Raw genomic sequence first — 21,350 nt, 5'->3', positions numbered from 1 at the left:
TCTGGATGTTGTGGTTTGAGGTGCGTTCGAGGTCCAGGAAGAAAGTTAGGCCATTACTTGTCGTAGAAGTCTTGTCAAAAAAAGAGTTCCTTTCCTCATTTCTCGTGGCTAAAACAGCTGCCAGTCTCTTCTGGATGGCTGGAGACGGCCTCCAGAGGCTCGTATTGAGTCTAAACGGACGTTTTGACTCACTTCCGACCTTGTATGAGGCGGATGTGAAGAATATTTTGATAAGTTATGATCCATAAGGACTTTTTTAACCATATACAATGTAATCTCACCAGGGTTCCTGTATTATATCAGTTTAAATGCTTCAAGTCCTCCTTGTGGTTGAGGAGCTAGATCTGTTTTTACAGGACACGTTAAGGTTTTTTATTTCAGCGTTTTATTTCGGTGTTCAGGCTCCAAATTGTATTTAAAAAAATAATTTCCGTTTCCTTTGACCCTCCCAGCGCCTCGGTACGGGTTCAGGAACATGAGGATCGACGAGGAGACCACCTTCAGCATGCGGGTGGCCTGGCAGCCCACGGACACCAGGAACGTCCGGAACTACCGGCTGAGCTTCGTCAGCGCCAAAGGAGACCGGGCCGAGGAGCAGGTGGGCCGAGGGTTTTGGGTTTCAGCTCCTTCGGATCAAAGAGTGTGGGTGTGTTTGTGTGTTGGGCTTTTCCAAATGCACCTTATTAACACACCGAGACCTGCAGCAACACCAGGGAGAAAAATCCATCCGCCTGATTATGTCTCGAAAGCTTTTTAACGATTGCAGATTTATGCAAGAATTGCAATTTTCTGCCGTTGGATTGCGAGCCCTTCTGCTCAGAAACCGCTTCATCATCGGCGTAGCGACGCATCCTGCGGTCGCTCGCGTCTCATTTGTGGCCGAGGAAGTGATTATTCAGTCGCAGCTTTCCAGTCAGACACAATTTATGCGACTCCGAGACCGCTGAGGGACTCCGGGATATGCAGAGATATTCAAAAACACCAATTTAGAAACGGGAGAGGAAAAAAACACATTTACACCGCATGCAAAACACCCCGAACCGCACAGGATTATCATGCAGCCGGGATGCGTGTTGCAGCGAGGCGACGCCAGGTGACCAGAGCGTTATTGGGCCTCCATGAGGAACGTCAGCCGGACAGAACGGTGCAGGACGGAGGTCTTGAGGCGGATCGGGTCTATTGGGACCTGAAAGCTTTTCATTTCTTTCTGTGTGTCATCTTCATTTCCTCTGAACCAGAAACATGTAGACTGATATTTACACATCTGAACATCATCTCACATGTGTTCCTTTATTATAACAACATTATTAAACAGCTCTCATGGCTGCAGAGATGCACCCTTTTTAGTCTGGGGAGGACATTTTAGTATGGAAGCCCACTTCCGCCACAAAAAAAATAAAAATAAAAATCATAATTATGAAAAAAACAAAAATATTTATGAAAAAAAAGTATGACAAAAAAATGAATACATTATCACAAAAAAATAGTATGGCAAAAAAATATATATTTATGACAACAAAAAAAGTCAGCAAAAAAAAAACATAAATATGACAAAAAAAAGTCAGCAAAAAACAAACATAATTATGACAACAACAAAAAAAAGTATTAAAAAAAGTAAAGTAAAAAAAATAAAATCATGATTTGACAATTTTTTTTTAACTTTTTTTTGTCAGAAATTTTGTTGTTGTCATAATTATGTTGTTTTTTGTTGACTTTTTCTTTATCATACTTTTTTTTGTCATACTTTTTTGTTGTTGTCATAATTATAATTATTTTTTCATTGACTTTTATTTATTTATTTTTTTGTGGAGAAAATGGGCTTCCATATTTTCGAGCCTAAAAAAAAAGAAAAAAGCTTAAAACCAAACCGGACTGTCAGTAAATATAATTATGATGCTTTTCCTCTCCATCATCAAACAGTTCTTGTATTAACATTAATGCAGCAATATCAATATTTACATCCTTGTTTCTCGCTGCATAGCAGAGTTTTCTGTTGTTAACAAGTGTCAAATATGAATATAATAATAATCCCTCATGTTGACCGTCTGAGCTGACAGGTGTGTGTGTGTGTGTGTGTGTGTGTGTGTGTGTGTGTGTGTGTGTGTGTGTGTGTGCCGTTGTGTGTCTGCGGTCCCACGTCGGCCCACAATAAAGAGCCGGCTGCTCGCGCCAGCGGCTTGTTAAATGAGATCTCTTATCAAAGTGTGAACAGCTGTGAGCTCCGGTTCATGAATCACCGAGCGCCGCTTCAGACGTCTGGCAGAGAAACTTCCTCTCAGGGTTCGTTCAAAGCAAGTTTCATGACGAGGGACGGACGGCGGCCATTATGAAGCAGGGGAAGACGAAATACGGGGGAAAATGAAAAGAAATGTGATTAAAAAAAGACTGATTTCCATGCGATTGATTCCTGGATGGCGGTTATCTCTCTTCATCTCCACTGATGGAATTCGGGCTCAAACCGTTAATAACTTCCGGCGGATGGAAAAAGTCGACTCAGGAGTTGTGACTGAATTTAATTAAATGAACTCATTTTTATGCAGCAATCTCGAGCAAAAAGCTTTTCAGGCACGATTTAAAACCGGCAGAAAAAGGTGATTAAACGCATTAAAGCCGTTCTGCAACCAGACGACCACAATCGGCTCCATTAGGCTCCTCCTCGTGACCTTTGACCCCTCTAGAAAAGACAAGACACATGTACACCTGATGAATTAAGTCAGATTTACCTCTTTTTGAGAACTATCTTCCCTCCTTTTGTTCCTTTTTCAAAGCAGTAATATCCAAACCAGTGCATGACGGACCAACTGGGCCTAAATTTAAAGGGGACATTTAAGAAAATACCTTTAAGAAAAGCACCTTTGCAAAGTTGCGCCTTGTGATTTTCTTGCAAGCCAAGACGGAGGATGTTGGATTCACCAAAACGTTGACGTGCAAATCCGCTCATCATCCAGCGACCGTTCTCCAGACCTACTTTATGAGGCCACAGGCACCTCGTCTCTGCGTTCTTCTGCCCCCTGTTGGTCAAGAGGAGGATCTCTCCATGCGTCCGTCTATGGAGTTGCAGGTGCAGCTCGTCAGCGTCGCTGTTGGCGTCTCTGCAGCCATCTGTCTGCTCCGTTATTTCCCCCCTTCGTCGCTTCACTCGGTGTCCAATAAAGCGAAAGCCGCGGGGCTTCGAGTGCAAATGTGCGGCGTGAACGGAGTTTCGGCTCTTATTGCTCGGCAGTAAACACGTTGCCGGGTAAAAGCGCCGTCGAGGGGAGATAAAAATAAAGTTTGCGCTTTTCCTTCTGCCACAGAAAACATGAACGTTTTATACCAAACACGCTCCGTTTGGATGACCTTTGACCTCTTTCCAGCGGGTTTTGTGACCAGTTTGGATTTGTTTTGGATGTCTTTTGAATTGTAGAAGCTACAACACACGCATGTTGTCCTGTTGCCGCCTTGTGAAAAAGAAATGAGACACGTTTCTGTTGCATTTTCAGACTCATATGCACCCAAAAAATATTACCAGAGAGGAGTCGAAGGAGAAAGAGAGCCTCATAAAAAGGGTTAAACTATTGATGACGACGTCGTGGCGACCTGTCAATCACCTTGTAGCCCCGCCCTAAAGCTGCTTTTTAGCCTATTTGATTCTCAATGTGACCACCGTGATAATAAAACATACTTTAGTTCATTAGCTGTTGTATAAACATTAATAAATAAGTACTGTAACCGTTAAACAGTGATAGTCCCACAGGGAACCCCATCGGGGTCCCTCGAGTTTGCATGTGGATTAATAGAGATTATGGATTAAACTGCAGTGGAGATGTTTTGGTTTGGCCTCCATAGTGTGCAGTTTAGCTAACACGTCCTTTTGATGACTATTAGCTGAGTTGAAGTGGTGGAGTCTAATGTTCTCCCATCACCTGGGCGCTCGTCTGCACCTGAACCTTCAAGCCTCGTCGCTCTAGTTTAATATTCTGGGCCTCCGTCAGAACCAGATTGGGTTTTTGAATCCTATAAATACTTTTTGAAACCATGTTTGCAGCTTTCAGGTGGTTTTTCTGCCCGGCCGTGTGGACGGGGACAGTTTTACAGACTTGCTGCCTTTTTCATCATACTGGGCTGGAATTGATTTGTCAAGGCCTGCAGTGTTTGTCTGGCTTCCACGTCAGAGAACGAGTGCTTTTCTCTTTTTTCCGGGCGGGTGTAGAGGTTTTGTGGACGAAGCCGGGCGAGACTGAACATGCTCAGAATGCAAACAGACAGACGGCAGAGAGGAGATCAGGAGATCAGGAGCGAAGAGGCTGAACACGAGGTTCAAACAACAAAGACAGCAACATTGACTTCAGAAAAACGTCCAAAAACGTCACAAATATGAGTCCAAACGTCCACTTTGTGGATGAGAAACTCAGATTATTGCTTGTGAACAACTCTGTTCATGGTGATGGCTGAGACCTCCCAGGGGATTGTGGGTAACCTGAGAAGCATGAATGGGAAGTAACTTCCTCGTTTGTTCACAAAAGGTTCAAACAACAAGAAAAGCAACGTTCACTCTGGAGGTTAAAAAAAATAAACGTAAAAAGATCGTAAAAAAACTTCAACTAAGCGCAAAAACGTAAAAAAACAACAACATAGAAACGTCCACTTTATAGATGCGAAACGCAGATTATCGGTTGTAAACAGCTCTCAGTTAAACGGGGTTGGCTGATATCACAATAAAAAGTGTTCACAGTGATGGCTGAGACCTCCCAGGGGATTGTGGGTAATGTGCTGCGGTGAGATGCAAGAATGTGAATAACTGTTCTCATATTTTATATTTTTAGTCACAAGAAGTCAAGTTTGACGTCTTCAAACTGCTGGTTTTGTTCCAGCGGCGTCCAAAAACATTCAGTTTCAGTAACTTAAAGCCAGAAATGAAAATTAATCTTCTCATAAAATTGAGTTTCGTCTCTGCACGACAACTAAATATGTTATTAACATTCATCCATGTGAGAAGGAAGACAAACACACCATGAGTCAATAAATCATTACCGCTGATGAATAACATGAGAGCAGAGAGGAAGAAAGACAGAGGAGGAGGAGGAGGAGGAGGAGGAGGAGGAGGAGGAGGAGGAGGAGGAGGAGGAGGAGGAGGAGGAGGAGGAGGAGGAGGAGGAGGAGGAGGAGGAGGAGGAGGAGGAGGAGAAGAAGAAGAAGGAGGAGGAGGAGGAGGAGGAGGAGGAGGAGGAGGTGAAGAAGAAGGAGGAGAAGGAAGAGGAGGAGAAGGAGGAGAAGAAGGAGAAGGAGAAGAAGGAGGAGGAGGAGGAGAACAAGAAGGAGGAGGAGGAGGAGAAGAAGAAGAAGAAGAAGAAGAAGAAGAAGAAGAAGAAGAAGAAGAAGAAGAAGAAGGAGGAGGAGGAGGAGGAGGAGGAGGAGATGAAAAGCGAGACAAGAAGGGAAGCAGCAGGCTTCACCTGTCGGTGAGTTCACTGGCAGGTGAGGAGGGAACCTGCAGCCTCCATCAGTATTAAATCACTCAGATCAAAGCTCAGATGCTCCTCACATACAGAGTTATGTTATATGTTCAATACATATGAAGCAAAAACTGTATTTTTTCCTTTCCTGTGCATCATCATAAACTAAAACACCAGTAACACATGTATGAAGTCGATATTTATGTTCCAACAGGTTTTCTGTGTGTTTTACCTTTTAAAGTAGTCCGTGTGGTTGAGGACATAATCTGGATTAAGTACGGGGATATCGGGTTACAACTACCCGGATACAAGCGTGACATCTTAATTTGCTTTTTTATTCTTTTCTCTTCTCATTTAAGAATCAGAGGCGCCTCATGAAGAGTCTCTGCAACATTGTCGGTTTATTATTTTGTGATTATGAGATTGTAATATTTTGCTTTAATTTAGTTTTTCTGAGTAAACTTGAGCGCAGTGGAAATCTTTATTAAAGAGATCAGCATGAGATTCTCCTGCTGAGGGCAGAGAAAACATCCCACTGTGTGTGTGTGTGTGTGTGTGTGTGTGTGTGTGTGTGTGTGTGTGTGTGTGTGTGTGTGATCCAAACCATTTTAAAATCACAAGTGTTAATCCTGAAGATGAAGAAACACAAACTGCATCAGGATGAAATCCAAAAACTACGATGATGTCATCGTCTGGAGCAACAAACTAAGTCAACAACATGAGACACAAAATGACGTGTTTGTGACATGTTGAACATTGATCATGAAGTTCAGGTTTAATCATACGTGAATATACATCACATGCTCCAAGACCTGCGTGTGTAAACGTACATAAATACACCTAAAGACACTCATCCATACAGATACACACCTGTAATCGTATGCACATACACATCGTTGTGTACTTGCATGCACACGTGTGCCCGCTCAGTAAGCTAGCTACGTGCTAAGCTAGTCAAGGAAGCCCTTTAAGAATCAGAAGCAATGACAGGCGACCATTATAGTGCAGAGAGGCGCGCCCTCGCGGGACGAGTTCAATTATCAGGTGTTTTTTATTTACCCAGAATGCATCACCCGAAGGTGAACGTGTCGTATGTTGCATGTGTTCCTGCTCCAGAGGACGGTGCCCACGGGCCAGAACAGCCTGGTTCTGCAGCCGCTGCTGTCGGACACCGAGTACAGAGTCTCCATCACGCCCGTTTACCCCGACGGAGACGGACCGCCGGCGGTGAGGACGGGCCGAACGCGTGAGTCCAACCTCCACCTCCATTTAGTTTCATCATCACCCAGAACATCCGAACAGCGTTAAAGTTTGTTTATTTGTACAGGATGTTGAAGGTAAAGCTCTCTCTCTCTCTCTCTCTGTCTCTCTCTCTCTCTCTCTCTCTCTCTCTCTCTCTCTCTCTCTCTCTCTCTCTCTCTCTCTCTCTCTCTTTTTGCTCCGTCTTTGGTCTCCACCGCTTCCTGAGGACGATATCCGTCTTGCTGCTACACTGTAAAAAAAAAAAAAAAAAAGTAGTAAAATAATGTGTAACCTGCCTTAAAATGTTGAGTTCGACCAGCTAAGGAACTTAAATTGTCTGAACTTCAATTTTCAATAGTCAACTAAGAATAAGTAGACTTTAAACAACAATTTTAATCCACACGTTGTTTTCGTACTACCAACAAGACATTTTAAGTTGGACAAACTTAAATCCTAGTTGAGACAACAAAGAACGATGAGTAAAACTACCAAACTATTACTGATATCCTGAACATGAACATGAAAGTAGTTTGAACTCTTCTTGTTGGATCAATTTATCATTTTTAGTAATAATAAATATAAGATATACATAACAAATATAGTAATACACATTGACTGTACTCAGCATCTTGTTAAATAAACTTATATTTTTAAGGCTTTTTACTGGGTTTGTTCCTGAGAACGGTCAAGAAACAGTAAGTAGAGACCCACAAAAAGAAGCTAAAAGAGAATAAATACTGGAGGTCCACCAGGTTTGAAACCCTCACTTCCTTCTATATTAAAGAGATATTTAATCCACAGTGGCGGCACTAAACTAAACAAACATTTGCTATTCAAGCAGAGCCGAGACGCGTTCAGCTCTTCATCTCGTGCAAAATGCAGCGGCACTGTTTGCCCGAGGGGTCGAGGCGGCGTTGTCCTTCTTGGCACCAAAATAAATGAAGAGGATTAAACTCTATCAGGAAGTATCAACCCCCCGAAGACACAAAAAAACTGTTCATTTAAGATCCCTCATTATTATTTCATTTGGTTTGATTGTGTTTGCGGAAAAAAAGAAGCTTTTATTTGGAAAAGCAAACACGTTCAGATGGAAGTGAGACGCTGAACGTTAACGAGAGTCACATTGCGAGAGAGATTCATCCATCTGAGCCGGTAAAGGTCTGGTTGGGAATACTATATATATATATATATATATATATAAATTAAAGCTGTGAGCGGGTCCTCACTCCAGCACATCAGGGGGAGCTGAAAGGGTCGCCGTACTCGTCCGGCCGAGAACCTTCACCTGGTGGGTGAAGGTTCTCGGCCGGCGACCCGCGGGCGTCCCCAACGTGCTGGAGCGAGGACCCGCTCACAGCTGCGAGCAGCTTTCATTTTCTTCATGATTGTGAGGAAAATACTTTGTGATTGCATCAACCTCCAACCCCAAAAGAAGCGTCTCCATGAAGCGGCGCCTCTAGCTGGTAAATATTAAGTCTCCGGTGTGTCCTTTCCGGCCGTAGCAGAGAGAGGAGCCCGTCCCGGTGGCTCGATGCTCCACGTCCATTTCCTTTACCGCGGAGCTGGAGACAGAAATATGTCGGAAACATTCTTCCCTTTCCCTCATTTTTGATGTTAAACGTGACTGATTGCCGTTGTGAACACTCCGGCGGCGGCTGATGGTTTTCTCTGCCGCCGAGTCGCATAACGGGATCAAACACTCGGCTTTCAGCGAAAGGAAACGCTGAGGATTCCCTGCCATTCGTCTTTTTGGGCATCACACACATGAGCTCGCTCTAACGACGTTCTGGTTTTTAAACGGCGGGGCCCTCTGACACCCCGCCGATGACGGATGGCTCCCGTTAGCTGGTGAGGGATGAGATGATCGCCGAGAGAGGAGCGACAGAGAGTCGGGGGGTGATTGGGTTTTTCCCCCCCAGCGAAGATAGATGATGTGACACAGGGAGCCGGTGTAATCTAAGGGATTTGAACCCGAGAGGGACAGGAGGGGGGGGAGTGAACGCCGAGGGAGGCGTAACAGCAAATATATAGAAGAGCGTGATTGGGTTTTTAGCCTCAAGCTGAAGATGGATCATGCGACGAAGGAGGCAGGATGATAATCTGAAGGTCTAATCCACCAGAGGGACGAGGCGATCGCTCAGAATGCAGAGACGCTGACGGACGAGAACACACGATGTGGCGGTATGAACGTGGCATTGAAATCTTCTCTGACGCACAGATCAGAGCCAGAAGAGGGTTTTTTTTCCTCCCCTCCGTTCCTTTAGAGTCGTTTGCCGCTTCAACTTGGAGATTTAAATCAATGAAGCGATCAAAAACGCTCGCCGGCTCGAGGACGTCCACTTTCCCCCCCGAGCCCGAAGGGAGCAGGATGAAAATGAGTTCAGTGATGAATTCGGGTTGAGAGTTAAAAAGAAAAACACTCAACGCTACGGAGCCAAGAACGGACATGAAAATGGCCGAATGTGGAGAAAATAGTTCCTCTGCTTCTGAAAAAAAAGCTGGTTGTATAGAAGCCTATGCTTCATGTGTTAAAGCTGCATTCTCTCTCCTGACCACCAGGGGGCGACTCCTCTGGTTGTATAGAAGTCTATGCTTCATGTGTTGAAGCTGCATTCTCTCTCCTGACCACCAGGGGGCGACTCCTCTGGTTGTATAGAAGTCTCTGCTTCATGTGTTGAAGCTGCATTCTCTCTCCTGACCACCAGGGGGCGACTCCTCTGGTTGTATAGAAGTCTCTGCTTCATGTGTTGAAGCTCCATTCTCTCTCCTGACCACCAGGGGTCGACTCCTCTGGTTGTATAGAAGTCTATGCTTCATGTGTTAAAGCTGCATTCTCTCTCCTGACCACCAGGGGGCGACTCCTCTGGTTGTATAGAAGTCTATGCTTCATGTGTTGAAGCTGCATTCTCTCTCCTGACCACCAGGGGGCGACTCCTCTGGTTGTATAGAAGTCTCTGCTTCATGTGTTGAAGCTGCATTCTCTCTCCTGACCACCAGGGGGCGACTCCTCTGGTTGTATAGAAGTCTCTGCTTCATGGCTGCACTGTGTGTTGTAGTCACTGTGAGCCCCTTCAGAGCTTAAATGTCCTTCAGCCGTTAAACACTAAACTGAAATCACTTTATTATCATTTCTCCCCTCAGAAAAGCCAAATTGCTGTCTGAGTTCTCCTAAAGGTTCTCTGGCTGCTGGACGGGTTCCTCTGGTCGTTAAAACCTCCAGTTTTTCTCGTTACTCGCGAGGCCTGAAGGGTGGAAGTGAGAAGAAGAGCAGAGTCAGAGCATGATGGGGGATTTGTGGCGAGAGAGAGAGAGAGAGAGAGAGAGAGAGAGAGAGAGAGAGAGAGAGAGAGAGAGATTAGCTTTCTAGCGGCAGGAGAGCCGGCGTAATCTGGAGGTTTCTCGTTAGCATTTTAAGCGTGCGGCCGGCGTCTGGGATCTCGACCTGAAAAGTCGCTCATGTGGATCTTCAGAGGCAGAGGGTCGTTGGATCTATTGAGCCGTGACGGGTCGAAAACCAAATCCAGTATTGACACAACTACGGCTATTAGTTTAGCTAAAGTCGTGTCCCGGCTGCCGCCGCCAACTCTTCTGGGTTTAATCTCTCTCTCTCTCTCTCTCTCTCTCTCTCTCTCTCTCTCTCTCTCTCTCTCTCTCTCTCTCTCTCTCTCTCTCTCTCTCTCTCTCTCTCTCTCTCTCTCTCTCTCTCTCTCTCTCTCCTCTTCTGACTTCCTCATTATCTTCCTCTCGTTTCTGTCGCTGCTGTGTGACGACGGTTTCCTTTCATCATTCCAGCGCGCAGGGAATTACATCTCTGGAAAGTGTTTCATTAATAGATTTTTTTTTAAATTTATTTTAATTCAATTTACTTTTTTGTTCTGTTTCCTTTCACTTCATCTCTCTCCACTTCCTGTCTCGCTCTCGTCTCTTTTTATTTTCTTTATTTATCCTGTTTCTTTATCTTTAATCCAGTTAGTTTGCGGTCCTGGTGGAAGTCTTTGTTCTGAGCGTCTTTGAGTATCTAGTGAAGCGTTATATAAGTTTGAATTATTATTGTTTTCATTATTGTGTCACCCATTTATTCCTGTGAAAAGGTGCAAAAAGTTTACTATTGTGCATGATAGGAAACATCCAGCAGGTCATGTGTTCATGCCCCATCCAGTAGGTCATGTGTTCATGCCCCATTGAGTAGGTTATGTGTTCATGCCCCATTGAGTAGGTTATGTGTTCATGCCCCATCCAGTAGGTTATGTGTTCATGTCCCGTCCAGTAGGTCATGTGTTCATGCCCCGTCCAGTAGGTCATGTCTTCATGCCCTATTTAGTAGGTCATGTGTTCATGCCCTATTTAGTAGGTTATGTGTTCATGCCCCGTCAAGTAGGTCATGTGTTCATGCCCCATCCAGTAGGTCATGTGTTCATGCCCTATTTAGTAGGTCATGTGTTCATGCCCCGTCCAGTAGGTCATGTCTTCATGCCCTATTTAGTAGGTTATGTGTTCATGCCCTATTTAGTAGGTTATGTGTTCATGCCCCGTCAAGTAGGTCATGTGTTCATGCCCCATCCAGTAGGTCATGTGTTCATGCCCTATTTAGTAGGTTATTTGTTCATGCCCCATCCAGTAGGTTATGTGTTCATGCCTCATCCAGTAGGTCATGTGTTCTTGCCCCATCCAGTAGGTCATGTGTTCATGCCCCATCCAGTAGGTCATATGTTCATGCCCCATCCAGTAGGTCATGTGTGCATGCCCTGTCCAGTAGGTCATGTGTTCTTGCCCCGTCCAGTAGGTCATGTGTTCTTGCCCCGTCCATGGTTCATGTGTTTTTTCTCTCTCTTTTGCTCAGTTCCCCTCTCGGCCCCGAAGAGCCTGCGCGTATCGGAGGAGTGGTACAACCGCTTCAGGATCAGCTGGGACGCCCCGCCGTCCCCCACCATGGGCTACCGGGTCGTGTACCAGCCCGTGTCCGGTAACACACACACCCACACACACCCACACACACACACACACACACACACACACACACACACACACACACACACACACACACACACACACACAGACCTTCTGGAAGCCCTGAGGTCAATAACGCTAAATGTGTTGAATGCAAACTATTCGCAATTTTTTCAACATTAACTTGGCCGGGGTGAAAAAGGTTAAAGCTACTACGAGGAACTTTTATGTGTCGTTGGTTCTGCCGCCCCCTGTGGTCTAAAGTGGTAGTGTCTCTTTAGAAAACTAGTTTTATGTTTCAGCATCCAGAGGAAGACAAAGCGCTTGTTCACGGACGAGTCCACCAGAGCTAACAGAGCTAACAGAGCTAGCAGAGCTAAAAGAGCCACCAGAGCTAACAGAGCTAGCAGAGCAGAGCTAACTGAGCTAACAGAACACACAGAACCATTCCTCCTTGTGTTGTCAGCTCTTTTCCTCCCCTCGTTATCTTCCCTCCTCCTCTTCCTCACTGGGATTGAGGCTAACGATGCCCCCCCCCCCCCCCCTCCTGCAGCTCCAGGCCCGGCTCTGGAGACCTTCGTGGGCGAAGACGTGAACACCATGCTGATCGTCAACCTGCTGAGCGGCACCGAGTACAGCGTGAAGGTCATCGCCTCGTACACCACCGGGTCCAGCGACGCTCTGTCAGGGCGGGCCAAGACCCGTACGTACCACGTATTTATACATATATATATATATATATATATATATATATATATATATATATATATATATATATATAATAACCACTACTGACTGTCATTGTATCTTCTCTCACGTTCTCTCTCTGTCACATCAAAAACAAAACACACTTTTCCCTTCAGACCAAACGTCTGCAGAGTCTTCTTACACTGAATCTCTCTGTTCTACCCACAATGCATTGTGGTGTGCTATGAAGGAGCTATTGATTAGCTTAAAGATCCCCCTTAATCAGAAATGCATGTTTCTTGTTATACATCGATAATTATGTGGCTTATTGGCAATAAACTGATGCAGAAATTTAAACTTCACACATGAAGATTCATAAAAAATATCTTTCCGTAGTTTTGTCAAAATATATAATACCAAGATATTTGAATGGAATGAAACAAAATGAAACAACATAAAGTTCATAGAGTTTATTGATCTAGAACTAAAATAAATCAGGCAGCTCGTTGCCGCCGTCAGCGAGTCTCAACTAAAACCTCTAAAACCTTTTATTGGACACGCCCCCAAGATGACCTGCAGATGCAATCGATTTAAGTCCCGCCCCCTGCTCCCTGAGTGGCTGGTGGGTTCAGATCAATCACATCAATCACATCAGTCTCAGAGTGAGGAGGATTTTTTTAAATTTAATTTGTTATGAAAGCTGTTTTTGAAACCGAAAGACAACGAGGAAGAAAGGGAAAGGGGGAGGGGCTAAACCTGGAGGAGGGAGGGATGGAGTGATGGTGGGAAAGAGGGCAGGAGGCCGGTGGGGATCCCAGGAGGTGATTTGCAGCGCGTGCACAGCGCTCGGCTGCATGCTAACGAGGCCGCCGGCCCGATGCTTCAGGGTCACGCTGCTGCTGAGGACGAGGAAAAGAACAAGGTTTATACTCCAGCTTTGGGTTTTGATCCTGTGGAGTTCAGGCTTTCAGCAGAGAAGATTTCTGTTGTAATTAAACGTGAAAGAAGTCGCTAAAACCTGAACAATGTGCAGAAAATAGCATCCGACGTTGCAGCTTCACTGGAGCTCAGTTATTAAATCACTTAAAGGGACAGTGACGCGCTGAGGTCAGTTATTGCATCACTTAAAGGGACAGTGACGCGCTGATCAGTTATTGCATCACTTAAAGGGACAGTGACGCGCTGATCAGTTATTGCATCACTTAAAGGGACAGTGACGCGCTGATCAGTTATTGCATCACTTAAAGGGACAGTGACGCGCTGATCAGTTATTGCATCACTTAAAGGGACAGTGACGCGCTGAGGTCAGCGGGTTAAAACCCTTCCAGACAAATGTCACAAAACCAGCAAAGGTTGAAAAACATATGTAACACACAGCAGAGATTTAAAAGAGAATATATATATATGTATATATATATATGTGTATATATATATGTGTGTATATATGTATATTTAAATGCGTCATGGTGTGGTCCACCAGATGTTCCGTGCGCTGTAGTTTTCTGCCGTTTCATCGTGGCAGCGAGTTCAGTTTTACGAGGTTGTGTTTCCTGCGTGGCAGCGATGTGCGGTTTGGTTTCAGGAGCAACAAGCAGCTGAACTCAGAGACTCAGCGCCGGTTTGAGCCGAGAGAAGTTTCACCAGAGGAGCCGTGAACCAACAGGAAGTTGTTCCATTTCAGTCTATGAAGCCAATTAGTGTTCACTTCTAGTCGTAAACATGAACGTTGAGAACAGAAATAAGTTCAGAGGGACTGAAGCCACAGTGCTGCCTTCGGACTATATATATATATATATATATATATATATATATATATATATATATATATATATATATATATATATATATATATATATATATATTAGGGCTGAGCAAAGTTGAAACAATGTAACCGATTAATTTCATGATTTTTCTACGATTGTTTATTTTCCACAAGACATTTCTGTCTGTGCAGATTCTGATACTGCCCCCCCCCCTCCTCTCCCTTACCCTCTACTCCCCCCCCCCCCCCCCTCTCCACAGTGTCTCTGGGCGTGACCAACCTGAGTGCGTACCAGGTGAGGATGAGCACCTTCTGCGGCCAGTGGCAGGCTCACCGCCACGCCAGCAGCTACCGGGTGGTCCTGGAGGCCCTGCCCAGTGAGTACCGACCCAACACCCTCACACATGCACCGTGTGGCGTTCAGGTACATGCACCGTGTGGCTCGTGGCGTTCAGGTACATGCACCGCGTGGCGTTCAGGTACATGCACCACGTGGCGTTCAGGTACATGCACCGCGTGGCGTTCAGGTACGCAGCCTCTCATCCCAGCAGCCGTCTTCTTTGGGCTTTTGCACGTTGTTGAAACCCAGAGAAAGACCGGCTGACAGATCGTGACTAACCAGCCGACGCTCAGCGCCGTCTCTCTGGCTGCTTCCTGGTCTCTGCTCCTGGTCTCTGCTCCTGGTCTCTGCTCCTGGTCTCTGCTCCTGGTCTCTGCTCCTGGTCTCTGCTCCTGGTCCCTGCTGGTCGGCGGGTCGCTGTGGTCCTGGGTCCTCTCACGGGCTTTCATCAGGGGGCGTTCAAGAATGCAGAGAGAGAGAGAGACGTCGTTGTCTGAAAGGTCCTGACATTAACATCTGCTGCGAGTGTTAAACACAGAGAGAGAAGACAGAAGCTCGTATTCAAGCTGCAGAGCCCAGTGCATTGTGGGTAGACGGCTGCCGTGGGCATGAGACGCCGGTGAGGGGAACGACCTCTCCGGGGGAAGACGCTCGCAGGGTTTCTGTCTCTGAATCATCATATTTATTGTTCATTACAAGCTTGTTGTTCTTTGTCTTCAGAGTTCAGGATGAAGAACTGAAACTCTTTGAAGCGTTCATGAGACTCGATGCTCATTCGCCCCGAGTCGTCCTCACAAACCCTCATAAAGCAGCCGTGCAGTGACACTCGTCTGGTTCAGACTCCCAGCAGCCAGCGGGGCTCACAGCCTCCGGCGATCATTTGCATTGTTTTCACTCGTTTGATTAAACCGATAAACACACAAATAAAAAAACAACAACATGAAACAACAGACGCTGCGTCTGCTAACGGAGCGCTAACGGAGCGCTAACGGCCGCGCTGCATCACCTTCAGGCCTCTGGCGAACATTAGCGCCGCCGCTAACGTCACGTGACGACAGGAGCTCAGGAAGCCGCTCCAGGAGGATTCACGAGGTAAAAAAGTTTAAAGTTAGTGTTTTATGCAAATGACGCAGATGATAATCGTCTCGTTTCTGCAAAACATTTTGATCCAAACTGCAGAAAATAAGATGCAAACACAAATAAGAGAATCATAAAAAAAAATATGGTTTTCACTAACTATTAGGAATATGAATAATATATTACAACATTTTAAATAATATAAATGATATATTATTTTCTGTATTGGTCGATTTCCTTCAGAATTTGTCAAACACGGAAAATTAATTTCCTCGAGTCAATTAAAAAAATATTTAGATTTTATATTTTTGTGTAGAATATTGTTCCAGATCGTCAGAATATTTCCCCCAAACTGAGTGAAACGTGAACGTTTCCTCTTCTAGAATGAAATGAACTTATGAATATGAATCACAGAAACAATATTTCATCTCTGGACTGAGCGTCTGCTTCCTGTGAAGTCCTTCCTCCTCCTCTTCATCGTTCGTCTGCCAAACGCCGCCGAGTAGTTCAGCTTTTTATTTATTTATTTAGCTAAATGATCTCTCAGGATGTGATTAACCGCCGTCTGCTCTGCAGCACCAGCCTCATGCGGCCATCTTGTTTCACCATAAAAGACATTTAAATCATTTTGTGTCGTAAACTTCGGCTTCAGGAACTTTACAGCTGAAGTCGCACAAACTGAAGTCGTTGTGTGTTTTTCGTGGAAATGTTTCATTGAAATGTGTTTGACAGGATGACGACAAACACGACAAACACGACAAAGACGACAAAGACGACAAAGACGACAAACACGACAAAGACGACAAAGACGACAAACACGACAAAGACGACAAAGACAACAAACGCTCGGGGAACATTATGGGATGGAGCCGACAGACATGGACCGATGTTAAAGAGAGAAATCATCTCAACAAAACGACGACTTTGACAAAAAACTGTAATTCAACTGTGAAGAAAAAGAAAAAGATCTTTAATTTAATATCGATGGAAACAAAATGAAACTCCTCCAACAATCACAAATTTAACCCTTAATCCCTCAGATTAGAAGTGAAAGTATGACTAGTGTTCACTTCCCAGCATGCTCTCTGATGTCTCCTCTCCCGGTACGTTCACACCTCACACGGTGAGTTCATTCTTTAGGTTTATTAACATTTATCCGGTGAGTTTGAGCTGCTGTGTGAAGCGTTTCCTCCTGAAGGAGGTGTCAGCAAAGCTTTTCCCTCTATGAACCCAGGTGCATGATGGGAGCTAACGCGCCGCTCTGTGTCCCCGCAGGCGGCCAGAAGCAGGAGACCAAGCTGAGCGGAGCGGCCAACCGCCACTGCTTCAGCGGCCTGGCGGCCGGCTCGCCGTACAGGATGAGCGTCTACGCGCTGCTGCAGGACGGCACCGAGGGGCCGGCGGCCAGCGTCACGGAGAGGACGCGTAAGAGCCACGCCCACCCAGCCACGCCCACCCAGCCACGCCCACCCAGCCACGCCCACCCAGCCACGCCCACCAAGCCACGCCCACCAAGCCACGCCCACATAGCCACACCCACATAGCCACGCCCACATAGCCACACCCACATAGCCACGCCCACATAGCCACACCCACATAGCCACACCCACATAGCCCACACAGCTACGCCTGGCAAGCCACGCCCACTCAGCAACACTCATGCAGCCACCACCTTGTAGGCACAGCCACAGCCACGCCCACATAGCCACGCCCACATAGCCACGCCCACTCTAATGTTCACCAACACGTCTTCTTTCTGACTCGAGAAAGAAAACTTCCTAAAAACACATTTAAGTTTTTATTTTACTACTTTTTAGATTTTTATTAAATCCACCAAAAGTTAACGTCAGATAACGCCTCATTTGCATATTCAAACACAACATTTAACACAATAAATGCTCCTCTTTGTGTGAGAGATGAAGTGGTGAAGTGTCATGGTGATGTCGATGAGTTCATGTGTTCACCTGCAGAGTCTTCATCATCATGTCACTAAACTTCTGCTTGAAGACGTCTGTTCACACATTCATCACCTCGTTTATATAACTTTCATTAACTTTCATCATTTCAACTTTCACTTTCACTCTTTCATTCCATATTTTCTGAGAGCAAAACAACACGAGCAAAAACCTGTCAGACATCAGGATGCGGTGTCGCGTTCAAGGGCCTTAAATGAACTCGTAAACAGCGGCGCCGTAAAGGCAGGAAATGATAATATAATGAATGTTTGACAGAAATAAATCAAAGCGAGATTAAATGTCTCTTCTTCAAGTTCAGACCTGGAGACTCTTCTTCTTCTTCTTCTTCTTCTTCTTCTTCTTCTTCTTCTTCTTCTTCTTCTTCTTCTTCTCCTTCTCCTTCTCCTCCTTCTTCTTCTTCTTCTTCTTCTTCTTCTTCTTCTTCTTCTTCTTCTTCTTCTTCTTCTTCTTCTTCTATTAACGAGTAATTCACAGCTTCAGGAAGTGGATTTAGTGCCCGAATAGCAATGAATGAGGAAAATGTGTTTTATTGAGGAGGAGGAGGAGGAGAAGGAGGGGGCTGGTTTACCTCTCCTCCTCCTCTTCCTCCTCCTCCTCCTCCTCTTCCTCCTCCTCCTCCTCCTCCTTGAAAGCAGACAGTTGGAGTTTGATTGAGACGTCTCTGTGATCCAAATTATACAGAAGCTGAAATCACAGAGCTCAGCGTCGTTAAACACACACACACACACACACACACACACACACACACACACACACACACACACACACACAGCGTCTCCTTTTGTTCTCTCTGTGCAGAACCCGCTCCGACCCCGAAGCCGACCACGCCCCCCACCACCACGCCGCTACCCACAATCCCCGCTGCCAAGGAAGGTAGGAGCCGCTTTTACATGAAACACTTCACGATACGCTGACGACGGTTTAGTGTCAACGGGACAGTTCACCACACACACACACACACACACACACACACACACACACACACACACACACACAGACACACACACACAGACACACACACACACACACACACAGACACACACACACACACACACACACACACACACGCGTAATGATGGCGTATTAACAGGGTCGGAGGCGTCTACGTGTGTGTGAAGAACGTCGAGTAATTTTCAGTTCAAAGGATCAAAACGTGGAAGTAAAGACATGAATTATAATTTAAAGAGTGTGATGGTTTCTTCATCTTCATCTTCTTCATCTTCTTCACACACTCTACCTTTTATCAACAGATAGCTGTTAGAGTACGTCAACTAAACACGTCTTTTTTATTCTTTTATAATATTTAAGTAGAGCTGCTCGTTGACTGCAGGACGAGCGTCTCTTGACCGTCATTTGGAAGATTAGAGCCGGCCGGGCTTTTATTGTGAAAGGACTTCAGCTCCCTCAGTAAAAGAGCTCCAGCTGACCTTCAGAGGTTTCATGAGAGGAGAAAGAGAACTGTAATGAGTTCAACTCTTTCCCAGTCCGTCAGAGCGGATTGTAAAGGATCAGAGAAGTGGTCTTCCTTCAGAGGACGCCGTCCTGATCCCTGAACATCACGTTTCTTTATTTGCACGGCGATTAAAAATAGAAATAAAAGACTAGAAAAACAAAGAAAGAAAGAGAGCAGAGAACAGAACGAGGAGTTATTTATAGACGCAGAAGCCAACAGACGACATGAGCTCTGAGAGAATCTCCTTCAGTGTTCATTCATTGACGTTGAAGCTGAAACGTGCGACTTTTCCCTCGGTGCAGTCTGTAAGGAAGCCAGAGCCGACCTGGTGTTCCTGGTGGACGGGTCCTGGAGCATCGGGGACGAGAACTTCCTGAAGATCATCCGCTTCCTGTACAGCACGAGCGGAGCGCTGGACCGGATCGGACCGGACGGCACGCAGGTACCAGTCCTGACCACCAGGGGGCGACTCCTCTGGTTGTATAGAAGTCTATGCTTCATGTGTTAGAGCTGCATTCTCTCTCCTGACCACCAGGGGGCGACTCCTCTGGTTGTATAGAAGTCTATGCTTCATGTGTTAAAGCTGCATTCTCTCTCCTGACCACCAGGGGGCGACTCCTCTGGTTGTATAGAAGTCTATGCTTCATGTGTTAAAGCTGCATTCTCTCTCCTGACCACCAGGGGGAGACTCCTCTGGTTGTATAGAAGTCTATGCTTCATGTGTTAAAGCTGCATTCTCTCTCCTGACCACCAGGGGGCGACTCCTCTGGTTGTATAGAAGTCTATGCTTCATGTGTTAAAGCTGCATTCTCTCTCCTGACCACCAGGGGGTGACTCCTCTGGTTGTATAGAAGTCTATGCTTCATGTGTTGAAGCTGCATTCTCTCTCCTGACCACCAGGGGGCGACTCCTCTGGTTGTATAGAAGTCCGTGCTTCATGTGTTAAAGCGTCTCTAACTCCTCGCAGGTCGCCATCGCTCAGTTCAGTGACGACGCTCGCACGGAGTTCAAGCTGAACTCGTACAGCGACAAGGAGCGACTGCTGGACGCCATCAACAAGATCTCCTACAAGGGAGGCAACACCAAGACGGGTACACACACACACACACACACACACACACACACAGACACACACAGAAGATGATCACGTGATCAGACCGATCCCTCTCGTCCAATCAGGGCGAGCCATCCAGCACGTGAAGGAGAACATCTTCACGGTGGAGGGCGGGGTCAGGAGGGGCATCCCCAACGTGCTGGTGGTCCTCACGGACGGCCGCTCGCAGGACGACGTCAACAAGGTGTCCAAGGAGATGCAGATGGAAGGTCAGAGGTCACCGCTCTTCATAACACAAAACATGTGATTCAATGAGAAGAACATTTCACGTGGTGGTTTTTATGTGTATATTTTCTTACAATCATGTTTTAATTATTGAATGTAGACATTTTATTTTTATGTATTTTAAGACATTTACATTTGTGGAGGGAAAAGTTTATGGAGAAAATATTTTTTTTAATTTAAAATATATATACATATATATATATATATATATATATATATATATATATATATATATATATATATATTAAAAACCCATTTTTTTAATATACAATAATATTCAAGACATACTTAAAAAAAAAAAAAATTTAAATATAAAACTTTTTTTTAAAGTATTCAAATAAAAAAAAATAAAAAAAAGTAAACCAAAGGTTTTACGACCCCCCTGCAGTCCCTGCATGGACCCTCTAGGGGTCGCGTCCCCCCTGTTGAAGACCACCTGACCCCCCCCCCCCCCCCCCCCTCCTCTCTCTGAAGGCTACATCGTCTTCGCCATCGGCTTCGCGGACGCAGACTACGGCGAGCTGGTGAGCATCGCCAGCAAGCCCAGCGACCGCCACGTGTTCTTCGTGGACGACCTGGACGCCTTCACCAAGATCGAGGAGAAGCTGGTGACCTTCGTGTGCGAGGCCGCCACCGCCAGTGAGTAGAGCGCCGCCCGCAGGGCCGAGGGTTCGATGCCCCTCTGAAGCTAACGCACCCTCTGCTCCCTCTGCAGCCTGTCCGTCCATACCGATGAGCGGCAGCACCACGCCCGGTAGGAGACCTCCTGTAGACCACATGTAGACCACATGTAGACCCTTGCAGACCTCCTGTGGACCAAATGTAGACCACACGTAGACCACATGTGGACCACATGTAGACTACCTGTAGACCACATGTAGACCACATGCAGACCTTCTGCAGACCTTCTGTAGACTACATGTAGACCTCACGTAGACCAGGTGTAGACATCCTGTAGACTACATGTATACCTCACATATACATCATGTAGACCTCCTGTAGACCACATGTAGACCTCCTGCAGACTTCATGTAGACCTCCTGGAGACCTCATGTAGACCTTATGTAGACTGCATGTAGACCTCATGTAGAC

At 45.8% G+C, this 21,350-nt stretch overlaps 1 protein-coding gene across 5 annotated transcripts in view; it reads left to right on the top strand.

Moving 5' to 3' along the window:
* Positions 1–21,350, top strand: part of LOC137784547 (collagen alpha-1(XIV) chain-like) — an 82,223-nt gene that overhangs the window by 44,505 nt on the left and 16,368 nt on the right. For 4 of the 5 annotated variants that reach the window (XM_068575313.1, XM_068575312.1, XM_068575316.1 and 1 more), the window contains exons 19-30: positions 453–598; positions 6,552–6,681; positions 11,518–11,640; positions 12,178–12,327; positions 14,334–14,450; positions 16,766–16,915; positions 18,265–18,339; positions 19,222–19,361; positions 19,887–20,010; positions 20,099–20,242; positions 20,733–20,897; positions 20,974–21,012. In XM_068575313.1, the coding sequence (XP_068431414.1) occupies positions 453–598; positions 6,552–6,681; positions 11,518–11,640; positions 12,178–12,327; positions 14,334–14,450; positions 16,766–16,915; positions 18,265–18,339; positions 19,222–19,361; positions 19,887–20,010; positions 20,099–20,242; positions 20,733–20,897; positions 20,974–21,012 (1,503 nt within the window). The remainder of the gene's footprint in view (positions 1–452; positions 599–6,551; positions 6,682–11,517; positions 11,641–12,177; positions 12,328–14,333; positions 14,451–16,765; positions 16,916–18,264; positions 18,340–19,221; positions 19,362–19,886; positions 20,011–20,098; positions 20,243–20,732; positions 20,898–20,973; positions 21,013–21,350) is intronic. The other variant, XM_068575314.1, reaches the window with a different exon arrangement.

The sequence above is a fragment of the Clinocottus analis genome, unplaced genomic scaffold, assembly GCF_023055335.1.
Source record: "Clinocottus analis isolate CAN_PGR_092001 unplaced genomic scaffold, fCliAna1.0.p SCAF_14, whole genome shotgun sequence".
Taxonomy (NCBI): Eukaryota; Metazoa; Chordata; class Actinopteri; order Perciformes; family Cottidae; genus Clinocottus; species Clinocottus analis.
The sequence above is the reverse complement of the archived record's forward strand: the minus strand, read 5'-3'. Positions and strand labels throughout refer to the sequence as shown.